Source organism: Amblyomma maculatum, chromosome 1 (assembly GCF_055883805.1).
Source record: "Amblyomma maculatum isolate TAMU_Amacu chromosome 1, ASM5588380v1, whole genome shotgun sequence".
In the NCBI taxonomy this organism is placed as follows: Eukaryota; Metazoa; Arthropoda; class Arachnida; order Ixodida; family Ixodidae; genus Amblyomma; species Amblyomma maculatum.
Genome location: NC_139344.1, coordinates 325,614,242 through 325,635,665, shown reverse-complemented (window position 1 = coordinate 325,635,665; position 21,424 = coordinate 325,614,242). Strand labels below are relative to the sequence as shown.

General features: G+C 47.0%; 1 protein-coding gene across 1 annotated transcript in view; it reads left to right on the top strand.

Annotated features, from left to right (window-relative positions):
• Positions 1-21,424, top strand: part of LOC146207332 (acetylcholinesterase-1-like) — a 133,484-nt gene that overhangs the window by 109,437 nt on the left and 2,623 nt on the right. Inside the window, exons 5-7 of the mRNA XM_084585815.1 lie at positions 15,118-15,203; positions 19,252-19,570; positions 21,379-21,424. Coding sequence (XP_084441941.1) covers positions 15,118-15,203; positions 19,252-19,565 — 400 coding nt within the window. The 3' untranslated portion in view covers positions 19,566-19,570; positions 21,379-21,424. The remainder of the gene's footprint in view (positions 1-15,117; positions 15,204-19,251; positions 19,571-21,378) is intronic.

Below are 21,424 nucleotides of genomic sequence, written 5' to 3'. Positions count from 1 at the left end.
CGGGTAAATACGTGCGTTACGTTCGTTTCGTTATGCTTGCTTCTGAGAGCACAACTAAGCCAAAGGAGGTTGTTTTCGAGCTCCACGCAAAAATATATATCTTCTGTTATGTCTCTCCACAGCACTGCGGCTAATAATAAGGAATATTAGAAAGCGAATGAATTTTAACGACTATATTAACGGACAACAGTATTTGAAAGCGGATCTTGTTAAATTTTGCCATTTCAGTCACATTCTGTAATTTCCGACAACGCTTGTGCTCGACATGAGTGCAGACGCAAACGCATTGATGCCACTGTTAAGCTGAATATTGGTAGCGCTTTGAAGATGACAATGCGCCAATGCCAAGGTCGACGAAGCATGATTTGAGTGTATTTAATTGAGCATGATCTCAAAGCATGAGAGCGCATGTTATGCTACAAGTATATAACAACCAAATTTGAGCAGAAATACGTCATGAAATACTTGTAGAAAGCAGGGAGGTAAAATGGACTTGCCTTTATGGCGCGAAAAACCGCTGCTTTCACCTCAATGACAGCGTATGTCAATCGAATGAAATTTTCGAATAGTTGAAGAGTATTAAAAGGAACGGTTCATGCTAATGACAATTAGATGACTTCGACCATCATTTTCATTTTTCCCTCCGTGTACTCTGTTCTTACACGAATCGTGCTAGTGTATATGTAGACGATTATGCGTCGGCCGCTACGGAACTTGTGTTTTATTGTCATTGTTGTTCGGCTTATTTTTCGTCTTCGTTTTTGTGCCTATTACCAATAACCTTCAATATAACGGTACAACATAACTTAAAAATGCCTAAAATCAACGTTGTCTTTAAGGCAGGTCAAAAAGACGATATGTGAAAACTACAGATGATTTGAACTGGGCCTACATCTTCTAGGTGCAATTTTTTTCAGAATTCATGAACTGCTTTGTAGAATATTTTTTGGTTCTACCATGTTGTCTATGGCTTTTGTTATCTGGCGAGCTACATTAAATGAGGCTATATTTTCCAATGACTTTGAAAATAATATTTTAGGTTGCATTAACTCACACATATGAACTCATGTGTAGAAAAGTTGTCGATCCTACCCCGTTGTCTATTGTTGTTGCCGGTTGAGTTACAATAACCACTTTACCGGAGATCTTTGACGAACTGCTTTCATTCAGCCTTTCAGAACAGTCTACTAAGCAATGATTTATTTCTCGACGTTGGTTAAGGTTTTGAAAACCCACTCACGTGATTTGCTCATTAAGGTATGCTCGTTAGGTTACAGAGAGTCCTTTTCAGGATTCTCTTCGCATCCCTTTTCTTGTTGTCCCAAAGAAAGGCCTCTTGAATTTGCAAGCGTTGTCTCTTTCCAAACAAAGCAGAAGCTTTGAAGAAGCGATATTTATCACTTTGTCTTTTTAACAGTTTGAGCGTGTCCTCATTTGAAACCAACACCGTTTGTTTGTAAGTATAAGTTTTAGGAATTGGCAATCGATAACTTGAAAAAAACAGAGTAGAAGTGCAGACCGAGTACAACGGACATGCTTCTGAAGTCGAACTCCTTGGGGAGATCTAGCCAGAATCAGTAGGCGTTTGGTACTTAGGACTGGGCATGCAAAATCCCGCTTTGGGGCTACGCATTAAGGCAGAGTATTTTCATTACACTCCGCGGGGTATGAGTTCGTCAACGAAAGTATACGGTTAGTACTAATTTGTTTTCGCCTGTGCATAATGCTTGTTTCATAAAACTGCCTTGCAAAGAAGCGCTAAAAAGATAACTTGTTCCTTATAGGTACGCAGTGAGACAATACTGATCGAATCGCCACATTTCTTTCTCTGTGATTGCTTACCTCATTGATGTGTACCGTTAGGGAACGCGAATTTGTTTAGATATCACAGAAACCTCATCTATGTCATCGTAATGGACAGATTTAGATAGTCGCTTCGGTTTCTTGTCTAATAAGAGGTACTGCGACGCTCATGCAAGAAAATCTAGTGCTCATGCCCTTGTAATCTGAATTCTTAAGCACGAGATAACATGTTTTTGTACTTAGTCGTCTACCTTGAAAACACTTATCGACCATTTTAATGAGAAAACATCAAATAAACAAATCTTATAATGTTCCCCTGCTAGCATCATAGAGTACTTTCTAAACACTCGTCTTCCCTAAATTGCGCTCATTGTTCGTACAGATAGTGGGTAACTGACGTTTATGGAGATATAAAACCCCAATGTGTATCCATGAAGTCCAGCATATATATAGGCTTCGAAATAACCTTCGTTTCGTAATTCCGCGGTTTTCTACTACACAAACGGCAGCCAGACTTTTAGTTTACATCCCAAAGTGTTACGTTTACCCCGACAAAATGCTTGCTTCGCTGTCTAAGAAAGCCGCTAAAAAGTAAAGTTCGCAATTTGCAGTAGCATATGGCGCTCGTATGTTTTGCTTTCATTCTCTCTCTGTTTTGTTTGTCTTTGTACTGTGTTATTTTGTTATTGTAGCTCCACTCTCAAGTAGGGCTGAAATAATCCATTCTTCCTGTGTACGTCGAGGCCAGGTACTACTGGCTGCGTTGCCGTGAAATCGCGTCGACGCGCACATTTTTACCCTTCGCCGCTTGATTATGGCAGCGGCCAGAGAGCTCGAAGGGGCCACCTGCAGAGAGCCGTCGAAGTTATTGTGGTTTCTAGGGATTCCGTTATAGATTGGAGTGGGTCGGCAGTTGGTCGAAGCAGAGGCCTCGAACCCGTCGACCGAGCACATAAACTGAGCTTCTTGGGCAGCCATGACATGCTCTTACAGCTTCGCGAAATGCGCTTCATTGCTGCCCGGAGCGTTTTCCTCCGATTGCTGCACGTGGTGAAGAGAGCAATGGTAACACCTGCACTCCTGGACTAGTTGCGGACAACCATGAGAAGACCGCGCCAACGCATTCTATCCATTCATATCTCTCAGTGAAGGGCGAGTGAACTTACCTGGCAAATGCGTTAATGCGCTAACCAACCAAACTTAGATCTTTTCTTCCTTTTTCATTGCGCATTTACCCGAAAAATTGAATATGCAGAGCTTGAAGCATGAATTTGCCTCTGTACATATTTCTGGGCCATCTAGTATACGCCTTCGTTAGGCATCTCCTGATGTAGAAGAGCCTTGCCTGATGTAGAAGAGCATGCTGTCGCTCTGACTGAGTTTTTCGACATTTCTTCCTCCGTTCCTCAAACATAGTACTGCCAAATGTTCAAGAAGGGAGAGTGCGCGGACGCGTTCTTGTGTTCCCGCCTACGCAAGAAGTGGTTTAGAGCGAGGGCATCATAAAATTAAATGACGCACGCGTGAAGTCCAGCTGTTCTTCTGCATGACTGTGTCCACCCCACCAAGCCCGATGCAGTTGTTTTTGCCGTCTCTCCCTTTACGCTCACCAATCCTCGTTGTCCTGTGCTTTATATTCCTGCCATCTTTCTCCCCTGCCCGTGAATGCCTTCCCCGCAACACCCATCCTTGTGATTGTTTGCCTCTGATATCAGCTTGCCAGAAACAATCTTTTCAGTTTCACTTCTTTCTTCCCTCACCTCACATTTCGTTTCACTTCTTTCTTCTCTCGACTCACATTTCGGAGTAAAGGCGCTGGCTGATTGATATGCACGAACGCTGGCACCATCTGTCATGTGTAGGCGGCGCCAGACAAATGGAGACATCCAGCGTAGATGCATGAAATGTGTGGTGTGACGGCGTAGGTCGCCCTTCGCTAGGCGAGTCGGGTCGGATGCATGCATAGCGAGTGAGCCGAGAAACGCCACACTACGAGAGAGTAGCGTGAAGCCTCAATTCGTTTATTGTTTACTCCCGGCAAGCAGGAAGAAAAATACGCTGTGCAATGCCGCTCTACTTTCTTTACCCTTCCGCGTGGGCCGAGCAATGTTGCTTCTCGTTGCAAATCGCATTTTTCAGTGACCTCAATTTTCATTGCAAAGTAAATTCTTGAAATCCTGCCTTCATGGATTATATTTTGTGGATGGATACAGTTGCAAAGTTACTTTTCAAATTTTCACGTGACAAGCTACTAAAACATTAAATGACAATTACACTCGGGATACTGCGGGTGGTCGGAGCTAGCCTGTCCAGATCGTACCTTTGCAAATGTTGCAATTTCTCGCATTACCGCTGCCACGCATGAAATGCGTGATTTAGTTCTGTTTTTAGATAGGCACCAATGCTCGTGGTGCAAGAGACGTGTTGGTACGGACTTGAACATCTTGTTAATGTAGAAATACAGGCCAATTCGTCTTGATGAGTAGAATGTATATTTTCTCAACGCAAAATTACAGACAGGACGAAATGAGGAGACAGACAAGAGACGAAAGCTGAACTTCAACTGCGAAGTTCATTATCATCATCGTTGATGTCTTACCTGAGTAAAACCCATTCCCCCTTTCTCAACTTATGCCTTGTGTCAAACTTTTCGAAAAAAAAAAAACGCATTTTGTATCAGAGGTTTAAGTGGAGCGGATATCGCCGCAATTTCATATCCTAGAGAGGCTCAGTGGGCATCTCTCGTGCGGCTGAAGTATCAATACCACAGTCTGCTTACTGCATTTAGCGTTGGCGCGTGTCGAAGAGACAACGCCGGGCCCACACTTTCACCTTCATCGACATGCCGTTCGCAGCATCGGTATTGGAAACTATGTGCCTTCGGCGATGGATTATCTACTCGCGCGTAGCTATCCAGCCGTTGTCACGGCAGGCATTCAGCTCACTTGGGCCTCAACACAATGCTTCGTCCCGCAGCACGGAAAGAAATTTTTTAACCATTCTCCAATAGCTTTCCCTAAGACAGGTTGTTTACAGTGACGTTTCGGCTGCAAAATATTTTTCACACTGTCGTACATGTATCTCAGCAACCTTCGCAGCTAGCGAACGGTACTAGGTCTTAATTTACATTCGCATTACCCGTGGATAGATGTGAAGTGCTGTTCGCGAAGCTAACCCTAGCCCTAGTACGGAGGAGGCGCTCAGCCAGCGTTGTAGAGGGCCTGCAGGAGGTCTTGCGGATTACGGCCGAGAGGTTCTTCCTCCCCGCGAGCATCTTCCACGAAAGAGGGCTGCTCACAGTGTCGAGTTTAGGCCGCCCAATGCCTCATTACGTCGGAACGGCACCGGTGGTTGAGAATGGGCCCTCGGGATTTCCTCGAGCGGCGATCGTGGAGCGCCCGCGGTTGCCGCGCAAAGCCCGCGCGGTCGGACGCTTAATTACGCCCCGATGGCCGGCTTGGGCCTTGTAAAACGCGCTATGCTGTGCAGCGGCCTCTCGAGCGGCTTTGCGACGCTTATGGCGTCGCAGTGACAATATTTTGTTTCACTGGCCGCGTGCTATGTCGGCGCGCTGAGAACATCTCGTGTTGTTCGTGAATGTAGAGCTGTTCGTGAGATTTGCTTCCGCGTATGGCTGGAGTCATTTCCCGCACCTCTAAGTTTCGGCTTAATGGCAACTTCGTCTCAAGAATGCTCACCCTGGGTGTCACCTGGACACAATCTTGGGAAATGGGCTCGAATACACGTGCTGAGCCCGCTTTACGAAAACCATATCCGTGTTAATAGAATTTACGAGCAACTTTTTCTCTTTCTCGCAGCAGTGTCGTGCTTCCAGATAGCTTGATGTTTCATCTACATATATGCCGAGGTGGTACATAGCTGCCTTTATCTTGTGCCGTGGCACGAGTAGTGGTCTGAAACCTGCGCGCAGAGCCGAGTTAATCAAAGACAGTGGGCCGACATCGACGCCGTGATCCCAAAAATTGCCTCCGCTGTCAGCGTCCCCATCTCTACGAACAGATCCAGCAGCACTGCTCTCAGATGAATATGTAGGTTCAGCTACGAGGTGCCAGTCTTCTTTTTCCGAGACTGCATCTACTGCGCTCACCGCTCATGCATATAGAGTTCAAAAGCATACTTATGCCTGTTTTAAACTTAACTTTTAGTTACGGCTGGTTAGTAAACATTTACTTATTATTGATTTTAATCTCATGTCATGCACGTGTATATGCCTGTCATTTGCTTCTACTTTCACAGCTGCCGCGGTTACTGTCGGGAAAAACCTTCGGATCAATCGGGAGTTCTCGTGACTTATATTCGACACTCCGTCTACTAATCGTTTCTTCTCTACCTGATTTTTCTTATCGAAAACAGCCCGTATGTGCGAAGTAAAAAAGATGTCGGAAAGAGTAAGATAAAATGTTTCACTCCGCTTTCACTCACGCATTACACTTTACACTCGGATTTCCGCTTCTTCGTCGCACAGTGTAAAAAATATGGTGATGGAGGTCGTAAGAAATTGTAGTGTTCATTCTCTGTCTAAGAGTAGTAAAGAGACGCACGAGAGCTAGTGGTTCAACCAGTGATTTATATCTTACATTGTCGGATACGGGGGATGGTGTACCCGATGATGGCGACATGCCTAGTTCGAACTTTGTCGTTGCTCGATGGTATGTGGGGCACGTCGTCCAGTGCGAATTGCACAACATTTTATGGATAGAACCAAGTGTCAAACGGATTTTTTTTTTTTTGTTAGAAGGATGTGTCGTAACATATTTTATCTCATTATGCCATCGCGTTCCTCGCAGTTTAGCTGGGGGTTTCTACCACCTTTTAAAAAGTTTTCAAAAAGCAAACTATCACTGTGCTAACAGCTGTGTTTCCAAAAGCGACGCTGTTAGAAGCAAACTATAGGCGCAGATATCTATGTTTTGTCTGTTCTCTGGGGTTTAATGTCCCAAGGCGACTCAGGCTGTTAGAAACGCCTAGTGGACGATTCCGAAAATTTCGACCACCTGGGGTTCTTTAACGTACACTGACATCGCACAGCACACGGGCGCCTAGCTTTTCGCCTCCATCGGAAAACGGCCGCCGAGGCCGGGATTCGATCCCGCAGCCTTGGGAACTGTAGGCAAGCGCCGTAACGACTGCGCCACCCTTTTTTTTATTGCCTAATTTATTATCAGATTTTACACCTAAAGAACATTACTCCACACACACGCACGCACGCACGCACACGCGCATACACACAAACACACGCACACGCACACACGCACGCACACACACACGCACACACACACACACACACACACACACACACACACACACACACACACACACACACACACACACACACACACACACACACACACACACACACACACACACACACACACACACACACACACACACACACACACACACACACACACACACACACACACACACACACACACACACACACACACACACACACACACACACACACACACACACACACACACACACACACACACACACACACACACACACACACACACACACACACACACACACATAATATTACGCGACAAATACACAGCATGGGTATTTGTCGTCTCAGGCACTTCGTCTTGCGTCTTGAAAGCTTCAATAACACTCGCAACGGCTTCGCGAAAATACTGCCGTATTTTCCTCGCATCAACGTCTGCATGCCTGAAAGCCATTCTAGATCGCCAGATACTGTGCAGGCCCAATAACATGATCATGTCCAGCGGTAGCCCATCATCATCTTCAATCGCTAAAAATCGAATTTAGAATGTATCCACGGGTAGGTCTTTTTTAATTGTTCGTTGTAGAATGTCTCAAAAGAAAAAGGCTTCCCAACAGTCTAAGAAAACGTGTTCGGTAGTTTCCGGTTTGCGGCATATGAAACAGTGATTTCCCCAAGGTACAAAAAAAAAAAAAAACTCCTTCATTTCTAAATAAGTCTTAACTTCTAGTTTATTTCCCCAAGATACAAAAAAAAAAAACCCTTCATTTCTAAATAAGTCTTAGCTTTTAGTGTATTGCGCCACCCCGGCGGGGCAGATACCCCTCAGAAATATCGATATTGCAGTAGAAGTTGCTCTAAACACATTCAGTGCTTAAAGCTATGCAGAGTGTTTCAGTTCATTCAAAATAAATTTGGCATAAAAGAGGAAAATAGAAGCAAATGATAGTACAATCTATATTTTTTATTTATTGTCTGCGAACTATGATTGAAAAAAAAAAACAAAAATTAATGGTCTGTGACAGGCCGGCATCTCTAGCCAACCACAGAGGCTGATTGCGTCAGAGAAAAATTTTGCTAATCACAAGCCGCTTTTACGCATTAAGATATCTGCGTATTCGTGTTCGGTTTAAGGGGCACACAATCTGGCTTTTCAGCACTGCAAGCATCAAATGAGGCGGATCGCGTACTGTACACTGCAAAGTTCCTACAAGAACGGCGCTGCAACGAGAAAATTGACAGCAGTGGAGGCAGAAGTCAGTTGCTTTGCTATGGTCGCCTTTGAAAACTGTGCATAAAAAATGCTGCGCAATATAAAAAAAAAAAAACTAAGGTTGACTGGCGTTCCGAACCGCCGAACGTACTAGGGGTTCGTTGATGAGCCAAGGAAGCTAGGCCAACGGTCGACGCAGCACTATGCCGAAAACAGTGCTCAAGTCAGGTGTGAAATTGGGCCCTTGTCTCTTTAGCAGCCATAATTTCACACCTCACCTAGGCAGTACAATGCTCTCGCCAAGTTTTGCTCAGCGCCTGTGTTAACCTTTCAGGTCCTTTTTTTTAGCGCTGTTTCACATCGGTGAAGTCTTGCTCGTTGATGATGTGGCAGAGTATTGCGGCAGCTCCGGGTGTAGTCTGGCCTCTCTCGTTGGAGAGAAAGAAGCAGGAGCCCTCTTAGAGTTCTGTACTCTGAGCAGTCCCAGTCGTGTTGGTACAGCCGCATGGTTCTGTATAGTCCTCTCGGGGAAGGTAAGAACAGCCAGAGCCGAAGCAAATAACCAAACAAAGCATGAAACAAATCTGGAGACATGGCCGGGAACCTGCCTCCCTCGAAGCCTCGGTACGGGACCGGTTATGTTGTAGCGAAGCTTCGAGCCAGGCATTCGTAGGCCTCGTATACGTACACGCAGCCCGCTACTCGACGTGCGTTGTTCTTGTGCCGTTGTCGGCTCCGCTCATTACCGAAAGTGGCGATAGCTCCTCGTTCGGTCGAGCTCGCGAGGCGCGAACGGAACGAAGTCTGCTTCCGCTCATCGCTGCCGGCTAATCGGCTGATAAGGTGTCTCCTGGCAAGGTCTTTATCGGCAGAATCAGACACCGTCCCCGAAACTCCTCCCGGCCAAGGGGCTCAAGTGTGTTGGGCGCGAAACTGGGCAGCAGTCTTGCGCTGTCAAGACACTGCGAGGGTCGGTGGTTGCCGAAGTGACTTCGGAAGTGCTTGATGGATACTTTCTAGAAACGATGCTTTTTTTTTTTCTTTTTTACTGCGTTATTAGCAGACGTTTCTTTCAAAAAAAAAAAAAAAAAGAAAGAAAGAAAGAAACATGTCTGCGTGTACGTGTACGTATTCGTTTTTTTTTTTTTTTTAGTTTAGTTTTAGGCCTGCGCATTAGTCGGCAGCGGAATGAAAAATGACAGCGGAATCAAATTGAAAGAGGCAATGAGAAGGCGATCAGTGTAAAAATGAAATGTACAGCAACCGTGCTAACGAATATAGTGTCGCCTTACATCTCACGATCGCGCGTATGTTGTTTGTTCTTTCTTTTTTCACGACTCTGCTCGACTTAGATGTGCGAGATTGTTGATAGCTGGCGCCAACTGCAACAATGAATATGGCAGCACGTTATAGAATATAACTGGAAAACGACGCCAAAGTGGCGTTATACGTGATACAACGCTATTTCTCGAGGCTCGCACTGGTGGTTCGAGCAGCGTGAGATTTCTGTCGATCCACCTGGTCTTACCGCTTCTGAGTTCACTGCTCACCATCCATCAAAGTTCCGAAATATCTCGGCCTGTTTTTTGTTTGTTTGTTCGTTTGTTTTTTTGCTCGCTTCTTTTGTTCATTTACTAAACTCTCGGCGTTACCGCAGAAGCGGGTGACTTACGCCCCCAACACAAAGTGCACACCACCGGGCACCCCGGGAAGTGTTTTGAACCCGTCGATCCTGAATAACATGCTGTGCTTGCGTATCGTCCCTCTACATGAGTTGTGGCCTGTTCACCAACAACTCCAGCTCGTCCCACAGAAACGCCAGTTCAGTATCGCCAGAATCATGTCCCAGGCAAATATTACCAAGTTGCTTCCATACTGCGATTACATATTTCAGGCGAACCTCGATTTAGGAGACGGAGTTAATCTAGCCGAGGTCAGAGGAGCGCTCGGTTACTGCGATGCTTCTGACAACTGCTCGCCGACAAATATGCCACCAAGCGAGTTTTGTCTTCGTGCGATTCTGTTCGCATGTTTCTCGTGCCGACTTCTAGTTTTCGCTGGACCAGGTCAAGGGCATCCCGCTCTTTCGGGCCATATGCTGGGCCCTCCATCGGGCCTGCTACATCGACGCTCACTTCTGGGTTGCAGACTCTTCAACGTAAAAGTCATTGCGAAATATTTGGGCTCAAACCGCCGCACCTTCGGCCCGTCTTCCAGCTGCTGACGGTAGGAGTCATCGTGGTCATTCTATGCTATTTTTTAGCAGACCTCCTGACGGTACCATTAAATCGACGAGTGGAGAGAGAGAGAGAGAGAGAGAGAGAGAGAGAGAGAGAGAGAGAGGGAGGGAGAGAGAGAGAGAGAGAGAGAGAGAGAGAGAGAGAGAGAGAGAGAGAGAGAGAGAGAGAGAGAGAGAGAGAGAGAGAGAGAGAGAGAGAGAGAGAGAGAGAGAGAGAGAGAGAGAGAGAAGAATGGAAATGCAGGGAGGCTAAGTAGGCAATGCCCATTAGGCTACCCTACTTTCGGCGAGAGGAGCAAATGGAGAAAAATGCAAGAGCGGTAATGGAATGAGTTTTTTGCGACGAGTAGTTAGAGCAGAAACAAGTCGTGCGACTTGTGTGGAACGCCAAAGCTCTCGGGTTTCGGCCTCTACCTTCAAGTCGACATTGACGCGCTTTCACACTATAAATGCTCTTTAGCAAGGATTGTAGAGCTCGTTTCGTCTCCTGAAAAGTTTACAAGATAAGCCTACGGCGGACAAGACTATAACCTCGAGCATGGGCCACCGGCGAGCATTTGGCTGGATCTTTGGAACGAATTTTCGGCTAGAACGTTGCGTGTAATTGTTTAACAGCTTCGCGTTAATGCCCTTTGTTCGTCGCGAGAACCGCAACGATCGTCATTCTAAGCCGGGCATCTGTCATTTATCTTCGCAGGACTTTACGCATATTTGTTGAAGAGGCCCCGAACGCCTACTTCGTCGATTACGAAAAGCGGCCGTCATGTTTCTCCTCAACGCGTATTAGGAGATGGCAAATGAGAAGCACGAAGTTTAGCTTCATTCGCCTCCGTCGAAGCCCGTCTATGGAAGCTCCGCGCCTCTCACCGAGGACAACTGCGAACTGTGTCGAAATGGTTTAATAAAGTTGTCCGCTAGGATAGTTAGCATATAATTGGTGGAGTTGCAAGCAGCGTTCTTCCTTTCCCGTTCTCCCTGCTCTCTCGTCCTTGTTTTTCCAATCGCTTTCGAATTTTAGGTTGCTGTCGAGAGGCAACGCTAGCAGCTGCACACCACAGTGACAACGGCGTTGCGTCACGACGACGTCCCTGGAAAGCCGTCAGAAACAAAGGGAAACTTAGTTATTGCGCGTCATGTAAGAAAACGCACCTTGGTGAAGAAATTGAAAAGCCGTCAGTTCGAAGGAAGGCGGCAGGATTACCCGTCTAGGGTTAAAGAAACGTATATTTGGTCAAGTTCTGCAACATGTTCTGTGTGAGGTTCTGCAACATGTGAAAACAGGCGTCCTGAACCCAAACGATTGGGGATTTAGCTTGCGTCCTGCACTTTTCTTGGAGTCTAAATTGAAAAAGAATGTAAAAATAAAAAAATAACGGGGCGGGGACCCCCGCATCCGAGAGTGAGCGTCCAGTTCATTGTAAAGGGCCCATGTGTTGTGCGGTTGAAGTGTGCATCTTTGTGCCACGGGAAGGGAGACGACAGTCTTTATGAATCCCCTTCTCCCTGTCTCCTCCTACGAGTGCCGAGCGAGGCACCGTTCTATTCTTCACCGGAGCAGAGTCTCCGAGAGGCGACATTGTTCGCCTAATGGCAAGCAAACCTCGCCCGCACCGAGAGCGGTTTGTAAGAGAAACCTGCCTCCCCCTGAGTTTCAAGGGCTCACCCGCCGCCCTGTTCATGAAGAATGATCCCTCGCAGATTTTCTGTATCTTCGGGTACCCTTACGTTCGGTCGCTTCAATGCGAACAGAACAAAGAGAAAGAAAATTAAAGCTTAAAGTTCTCAGGCAACGCTAAAGTTGTTTTCAACATCTCGTTTCAACTAGAGAAGCACGAGGGTGAGAAACAAAAATTAAATAGGTGAATATTTTCTGAAATGCAGGTGTCTAAAGAGGCTCGCATTTTTTTGGGGGTACGGAGGGACGCGAAATTTCGTTTTCCCACAAGAAAGTGTAGAAAACAACGAAATATATCAGTGCATGCAATCAGAAGATCGTCGCGGTGGGGGTGTCTTTTGTCGGGGAGCTCGCGTTGCACGCTCACAATGCCATGACAGCTCGATGCAGTCGCGCCGAGATGCGGTCGTTAGGCCTCCTGGAGCAACAGCGTGGTCCATTAGCGACTCCCAAAGGTTACCGAATCAGTAAGGCCAAAAGCAAGCGCGTGAAAAATGGACCGCTGAAGCTTCTGGTGTATTTAGGTGCGCCTTCTTGCCTCCCGTCTGCGCTATCATCATTACGCTTCATTTGTTTCCCTGTATGCCAACCCGATACTGAGCCTAGGCCTAAGAGTAAATCCTCCTGCTCTCTTGTGACTTTTCTCGTACAGTATTCTGGCATTCCAGTCGTGCTCTCCAGTGAAGATGGCAGAGTTAAGCGCTTATTCGGCGTTTTCTCATCGTTATCGAGCAACTTCCTGTCTTGGCGTTCGCGATAGAACACGTAGGCTGCCACTCTGCGCGCTACCAGCGTTAGTGTCAAGTTGGCTGCGGAAACACCTCGGTCAGCACGAGTGGCTTCCTTTCGCTATCCTGTTGAGAGCATGCGTGTTTTTTTGTCACCAGCAGGTGGCTTCACGCTACCCACCGTATCTTCTTTTTACTTTTATCCCCGCCAGCGTTTCTGATCTCAATTGTTATGCCATTACGACGAACGTTGAGGAGAGGTTATATGTAATAACTGCATGTGCTGTGATAAGGCTTGTACTAAGCATTAACTGTGCGATAATGAAAGAGGGAATAGTGTCTGCGCGTTTGTAGGCCGCTGACAAAACCCATTAATGCTTTCGCATCATACCCTTAAATGTGGAGCTTAGGTGTGCCCTAGACGTATTGTTTCGCAAGCTCGCGCATGTGAAGGCCGACTGAAACGAGAGACGTTCAACTATGCTTTTCTTTTTTCTTTTAGCGCGCCGTTTACCCACTCTTGCGTGCCGTAGAGTTTTAATCTTCCCGCCAGTATTCAGTAGTTCCAGAACCCGAGGACGCGGGATCAAAAATCGGGTGCGGCGGCCACGTTTCGAGGAACGAAAGGCGGTAGTGTAATGTGTGATGTCAGTGCAGGTTGAATAACTCCAGGAGGTCAGAAATTCCGGAACCTTTTACAACGGCTTCCCTCACATCGTGAAGGAAGCCATATTTAGCCACAAGACATATTTAGTGCTTGCCGTTGGGCCCAAAATTGTGTTTCTGGTTCCAGTTTCGCCCTTCTTATGCATTGGTCTTGGTCTTGACATCTATAGCACTGGTTTCACAGTCTTCTAGAATATTGTTGCCTTGGTACTTTCTGTTCCGGCCTTGATATGCTGCCAGAAGTTGTGTCTTGTTTTGCGTAATTATAATTCTGGATAACTTTTGTCTGGTGTAAAGAGCGATGCGATTTAACCTTCGGTATTTCAGAAGATTGTTTACTGCGATATCTGCACTGCTGTCATATATAGTTCAGTTCATTGATGTAAAAAGTTACAGAAAAGCTGAAGACGTCACCAAACATTTAGCCTTAATCCTTGGATTCCTCTTAGACGCTGTGCGAGAAACGAATTAAGCGTACAAAAATAATGATGGAAGTGATAGCACAAGTATGTGCGGAAATGGGTTCGTGCATGCGCCTAATGCGCACGCGCGCCGACACTGAGCAAACTTTCTTGCGACAGGCGCTGGCGGTAGCTTCGGGGAGCAATTATATGAGAGGTGTACCACAGGACGGTCGCATATGTAATACACTGTGAAGATCGCCCCCAACCGATCAACCCGCACAGATTGGGCGACTACGACCATAAATCTCTGCCGAGCGCTGATTTGATGCGTCCGAGGCAACGCTGGCAGTGTAGTGGACTCCGCCCTCGAAAGCTTCCGCAGGAGCATAGAATGCACAGTACTATATAGACTCATCCGTTGCTAAATATAGTTTCCTACGTGTCGCCGCTTCCAACGAGCAAAAAGAGGGGTCACCACCACTGCGAGTTATGCTGGGGGCGACACTTTATCGTATTTCCTGCAGCCTTGAGGCAGTGCTCGAAATTGAAATCTTCTGCGTGGCGCAGACGAAGTTGAAAAAGAAATGGTTTCGTTCATCGTGTGGCAGAAAACTATTGAAACGCAATAACGCCATGTCCCGTGCTTGCTTGTAAACCAGTCAGACTTGCGTACGCTCGGCCCATCATAGACTTCGTGTTTCGTACTTTGCGGCAGCTTCCATGGCTTGGAGATAATATCGTGGGAAGCCTTAATTCTCCATTACCGAAAGTTTCATTATGTCACCTACGCCTGCCGCTGCGCCCTGGATACCTTTTAGCCACTTGATATAACGCATACAGCATAAACCATGGCTTTATTTAATATGTGCCATGAAAAAGTGTAACTGTGCTTTTTGAGTCTGTCGTAGTTTCCAGGGGAACTAAATGTGAGTAGTTACTTCTGGACGGCGACCCCAGATTTCCCGCGTTGTACAACAAATTGCGCGTTCACGTCATTTTTTTTTTCTTTACGTATTTCTATTCACAATTGCATACGGAGTTGCCTTACTTTTTTTTTTTTTTTTCACCTCTCATGTATTTAGCCCGTAAGCGAGGATGCTTACCCATGTCCTACCGGTCTTTCCAACGCAGGCACCAGATCCGCCATGAGCTGCCTTCACCTCTTCGCTCTCGTGGTTCTGGCCACGTGCGGGTTCTTCTGTGCCGTGCACGCCAATATGGAAGGTAATGCTGCGAAAGTCGCTCCTCTCTCTGCCTTGTCTTCTCTCGGCAAGTTGAGTTTGTGCGAGAGAAGCCCCCTGCTCCTTAAGCAGACCGTCATGCGGTCTTGTCGACTGCAGAAGAACCGTGGATCTCCTAGAATTGCTTGCTAAACCCCAACTAAAGTGATAAATCTTGTCATGGTTAGTGTGCACGAACATGGCTCATGAAAGAAAATCTGCCGCTCTAAATCAGTTCTTGATATGTACTGCATGAAATGGGGACTGAAATTAACATTTATTTGTGCTTTTTTTTTTCTTTGTGGAGAAAGGCAATGAAAAATTTGTATTGCAAAGCGTTTGGATCCTGAGAAGTTTGATATCGATGGAATTCAATTTTTTTTTTCGGCATAGGTAAATAAAACCCCATTTTAAATCGAGCCAAATCTTCAAGTTTTAATATTTTGGGAACCCTCCTGAATTGCTCACTATGAGAGGAAATTGAGTGTTGGCTATTTCCCCGTTTTTCTCTTAAGTCTCTTCCTGCCTTTCCCCTGAGCAGAGAGCGATGTTCGTGTAACAAACTACTGACGCACTAAACTAGAGCCTAACTACGTATTAACCGTTATTTGCCCGATTTTGACTAAACCATCCTTAAACTGACCATTGCATGATCGTGAAACTGCCGAAGGTTGGACGCGTTTTTTCTTTGCAAACAAGAACCGCGATTGTACTAAACGATATTGCTATACTACCGCGTCAGCTCTCACTAAACTTCTCATAACAACTCGCGCTTTTTGACAAGTACCGCTTCAGGCTGATGCTAATCCAAGAGTTCTTGTTATGATGAGTAGTGCCTACAGCATTTAAAAACAACGCGTGCCCTTATTTGTCGCTGAGCACACCTCTCGCACACCGTAGGAGTAAGAAGGGCGTGCCTATCGACCAGCATCCACCCCACTCCCATCCAAATCCAGAAACACTTGGGGCAAAAGTCACACGTACATTCGCCTCTCCCAACTAACGCCTCTGGAGCGCGAGTGCCTGTCTTGGTGCCTTCTATTATCCCATCCTTGCTAGGGAAAACCCGGTTTTACTCTAGCGGAGTGAAATATCGCTTCCAGAATTTTCAGAGCAGTTCAGGGAAATTATCGCTTAAAAAACAGTTCACTTAACTGAAGTGAGCACAAAGCTGTTTCGATTAGATGGACTAAATAAATGTCATGCATTCAAATTGCTCTCATAAACGCATTTATTTCATCAAACTAAAAACTTCATACATGTATTGTGCACGTCGCTTGTTTAATTAACTTTTGGGATTTTCTGTATACACAGCACTGCCATTCGTATCTACTATTTATGACTTTCTAAATAGGAAACCTTCTCAGGCTTCTAAACCAAAGGCCACTGCGGCACTAGTGAATCCTGAACGCTATATCTGATTACACTTGAAACTATGACTGAAGCTAGTGCGCCAGTCTGTACGTACGGCTGTGGACACTCGTAGTCTACAAGGCAGCTACATTGCGACGCCAGCTTAGAGCTGACGTGTCATTCCGCAGTTTCACAAGTGAAGTATGCCGCAGCGAAGGTTCCTAATTTACACAGTTTCGGAAATGCAGTACCTGCAGTTCATGGACAAGATTGCGACAAGTCTGCGGAAGTAATACACAACACGAAAGCGATGTACTGTAGAATTCAGGGTTAGCTGAAAGTTTCAGTTTTTCGAAATTCATTCAGGCTGTACTTATTTCCAACTGATACATGTTGTTTCGGCGTGCGAGTTTGTAAAAGTTCGTTTATTTGACAAATTCCTTCAAACGATGTTTTAGAAGCGGTATTTCATTCCTGTGAGTGTTCCCCGAGGGCTGCTTCTTTAAGAATCCGCGATAGGTCCTGTTACGAGGGGCAACGATCACAGGTCCCAACAGGAAGCAACGCCTCTAATTGGCACCCCTCTTAAGCAACCACCGGCTGGTTAGGTCAGATAGGCCAAACAGAGCTGGTTCAAGAGCGTGCATTACCTCCGTTCGCCATACTATGCAATGATGTGAGAGCGCCGAGCAAGATCTAAAACACACGAACTCACCTTGATGTGCGGCTGGGCTGGTTGGTGCGTGCTAAGTGGTGAATGATGCAGAGAGTGGTGACATATTTGAAGTACAAGCGAAGTACCGGGGGCGCATTTTCTCCCTTCCGTTCTTCGATTGCAGCGCGTCCTGCGAATTAGAGAAGTTTATTCGCTGCTGGAAGACATCGCGTACACAGCAGGTCTGCCCGCGATATACGCTTTGAACCGTCACCAATACTGACGACTCTGCCGCTCTGCCGCACCTACTGTGTAAAAACACAGCTACGTGAACCTTTCTGCTGGTCGGTTCGTTCGGCTGGGTACGACCTGTGCGATCGGCAACATGTTGCCAGGTTACGGTAAGCGCGCTTGATTACGTGCCCCATGGCGCTGCAGCTATTTGACAGCAATGACTAAAGACTTACTTCCTTGTAGCGTGTCAGGAACAAAAACTCTCGCTCTGATCCCTACGATGGCACAATGCACACGTGGGGCGCCATCTTCCACTCGTCTTTGTTCGCGCGCTGGTTGAGAAGGCCAAGAGCAATCTGTTGAGCACTGCCCCCATTCCCTCTAGCGCTGATCTCACCCGTCGCCAGGGTTATCTCGGACGATTTCGGCTCCCGTCGCGAAAAGCCATTCAATGACGCAACGTAAAACAGTTCTAGCTCTCCGGGGACACCGCACTGACGAGCGAGTGGGACAAGCGGAATTTTGCCGGCCTCGATTGCTCCTATAATGGTGGGGCACAGCGGCATGTCCGCTCCGCACTTGGCTTCACTACATGGAATTCATCTGGCGAGCGAGGTTCACCACTGGGAGCCCTAATGGTGCGTGAGAAGCGCGCACGCCTCCTCGCGCCATATCTTTTCCCGTCAGCGCAGAATGGAGCAATCAGCGGCCGCGCAGAAATTCGCATTAATCGCTGCCGCGCGCGCTTCCCACGTTTTCCGGCGGCACTTCAAGGGCTCTCCCAGTCGCGGTTTTCGCGGGTGGCTACATGCGGGCGGGCTGCGATGATGCTCGTAGTGGATTCGCGTTCGACCCGGAGCAGTTGAGTGCTAGCCTTATCCCTTTCGAACGTTCGTCCAACGTAGCGGTAGACCTTAGACATCCTTCGATCCCCGAGGAACTTTCCCTCTCTACTGCATCCTTCCGAGGGATATTTCCTTTGCGAGTCATACCTCAATCATAGGGCTGGTAGCAGACACTTTTAAAGAGCTTTAAAGAACGTGTTGTGTAGCTAGTTGATGACTCTGATTGAAGGCGCAATGAAAGAAAGGTGCCTTTAAAGGCCTGAGCTTTAAAAACGTTTACATCTTTTCTGTCTGTGTGTGCTTCGTGTTTTTAACGAAATATCGGCTTTCGAAGAGCTTCGGAAGTTTCCTCACCAGACATTCCACAGGCAACATACTCACGGTTTGGACGATACATTGGCAACATTGCGCAGATGAGAGGTTCAGTATTCCTGCCCTATACACAGGCGAAACCGTTCTGATAAACACCGCGGTAGTAAATAGTGAAATGAAAAATAAAGTTATTCTCTGTTCTTTATTTTTTTTATTGCTTGCTTTATTAAGCAATCTTGCTGCATATAGCGACCTGTTTTCCAGCATTAACGAAAAAGTAATAACAGCTCACCGTGAGGCCCTACCCTGGCTAAACCTTTAGCAGGGCTTGGCTAAAGCAGGGCTTGGCTAAACTACCTGAAGGTGTTCGTTTGAGCCAGTGCCGTGACCGACCGCCCACTACCGCGTCCTCCTTTAGCACACTCCAACCAGCCCATAGCGGTGACCAACAGGATGGTGCGCGGCTCGTGGAAGGTGGAACGACGCAGGAAAAGGCACTTGATAGACCGAAGGTGCGCGCGGCAGGTCACTTTGAAGTGTGAGGCTTGCGCTCACTATAAGGCATGACAGAGAAACGGGTATCCTTGAGCGGCTGGAATCTCCGCGAGGTAGGAGCGAACGGCAGAGGGTCACGAGCGATCTTGTCCGCCCAGCAAAGCGCATGGGCTCCGAGTTTCTGGGCAAGCGCTCGCGGCTCGACGACGCGCTGCTTCCCGGCCTGTGGGACGAAGAGCTGGCCGCCCGGTCACCGGCGGCAGCTCTGCGCATGGCCAGGCTGCTGCACGGCGGCCTCAACCGGTTCGCCTACGATGCCCCGGACGAGGACGACGACATGGACCTGACCGTGGCCGCCAAGGAGAAGCGCATCGGCTCCGAGTTCCTGGGCAAACGGGCCCTGCTGCTGCCCAAGCGGATGGGCTCCGAGTTCCTCGGACGGAGGAAACGCAGCGCGTTTCCGGACGCGTAAGACAGGTACCGCGAGGAAGGATACGCACCCGCTCGGCGTCCAATCCGAGGGCGTGTATGATATGTGCGCTGCTGAAGCTGCAGCTTGTGCGGGTTTGGTTCCAGATATGCACTAGATTTATCGAAAGAAGTTTTTCACTCCTGAGGTACTAAGTTTGTCACGAATTCGGCACCTTAAGCAAAAGGGCAACTTTACTTTGCGGAGGTGGGTATCGTCTTGCAGTTCGCGCAACAAAACAACCTTCAGTACGCGTAAAAACATCTGGACCCTTAAATACTGGGTCCCCATATATAAGCAGCGTACTTGCCTTATAGGCGGTCAATTTTAAAAGCCAGAATTAAAATGCTGCGACCGCCTTTGTGAGGGATTTTTTTATTTTTTGAAGCGTCTGTAAATACGAAAGCTTAACACTGCCCTCAACTGTCTATTATATAAACAGGTTAGAAAATTTAGGTGCACAAAAAAAGAAAAACGTTCAGGCTGCGTTCGTTCAAGCGTCCTTTAAGCTGTTTTATTGCGTCGTCATCGCGTTATTCATCACGTGTGCCCCTTTGTGTGGTTAGCATCTGGCATAGGGATTTTCGTAATACGTATTTTTTCTATTCCTGTGGATTTAACTGATTGGCAAGAATTTCTTCCGAGCGCTTATCATCGATGTCAAACAATTAAGTTACTTGTCTAATATTTACTAGCTTTTTACTTGGCTACTACTGAGAAAGCCACCCGTACTAAGAGCGTTCCTGTCAACAGAAAGGATACCTTTTGTGCGAGATAATCTATCAGCGCCGGCAGCGTCACCATTAGGCGCTCACTTCCACCGGGCGTCAAACGCAGACACGCTAATTCAACTTCAGTTTAGGATACAGAGCAAACAGTGAGCACTGAGATAGGTTGTTAAAAAGCAAGCGTGAATGCAGGGTAAATTAATGCAGCTGGAAATACTGTTAACTTCCCCCGTTCATTTCCACTCCATCCGCGGCCTCGTGTCCTCGACAATCTTCAAAGCCGCGGGCTTCGCCGATGTCCCTTGGCGTGCGGGTGCCTCGCTCGCTGCGGGCGGCGGCGACCGCATTAGGGCTCCGACGACAAATTCAAGCACCGAATTTCCGCGCTCATAATTCTGCGGAGAAAAACAAAGAAGTTCCCAAATTGTGATTGTAATTACAGCATGTCACTGGGTTCAAACCTTTCCCGCGCCCATTGCGCGTAACGGAAACGTTTTTCTCTTACTAAATCGCGGGACTAAACCAATCGCCTGTTTGCGGGAACATAGAAATGGCACAGTCATCGATTCGGCTTATAACGATTCGCTGCCAAAACGGCGTACTGCCGTTTGCCTGAGACAGAATAAAACAAAATGGAGACTATAGAAAGTGAGCGTTCACTTGGAAGCGCCGATTATCGAAGAGACGAGTCTGATTTTATGTTCCTCTGCAAAACGGGGTCGATTTAGCGTTCTGGCTCCTTTTCCATTGTGCATGGCTATCTAAATCGCCTTTTCCCATTTCTTCATTTCTTTTTGACGGACGATTGTGTGGTACAAAGGACCACCACAGCATTCCAGAAGAATGCAAGCACTAAAAGAAACTTAATTTTGCACGCTAATTTTGAACCGACCTTCACTTGCTTTCGTCAAGTTTACATCTGTCTGACCAGTGAAACTGTTTATTCGATGGCTTCTGGTCCTAAAATACCTCTAAAATTATCGTGGTGAATTTACAAAGTCTAAACCTGTGCTAAAAGCGATTGTGTGCAGCGCATGATTGCCAAATAATTCTTCGTTTTTTTTTCTCCTTTGCTCTCTCTTTTCAAGGCGTCGTAAGAAAATTTTGTATGGCTCGGTCAGCACCAGTCAACAC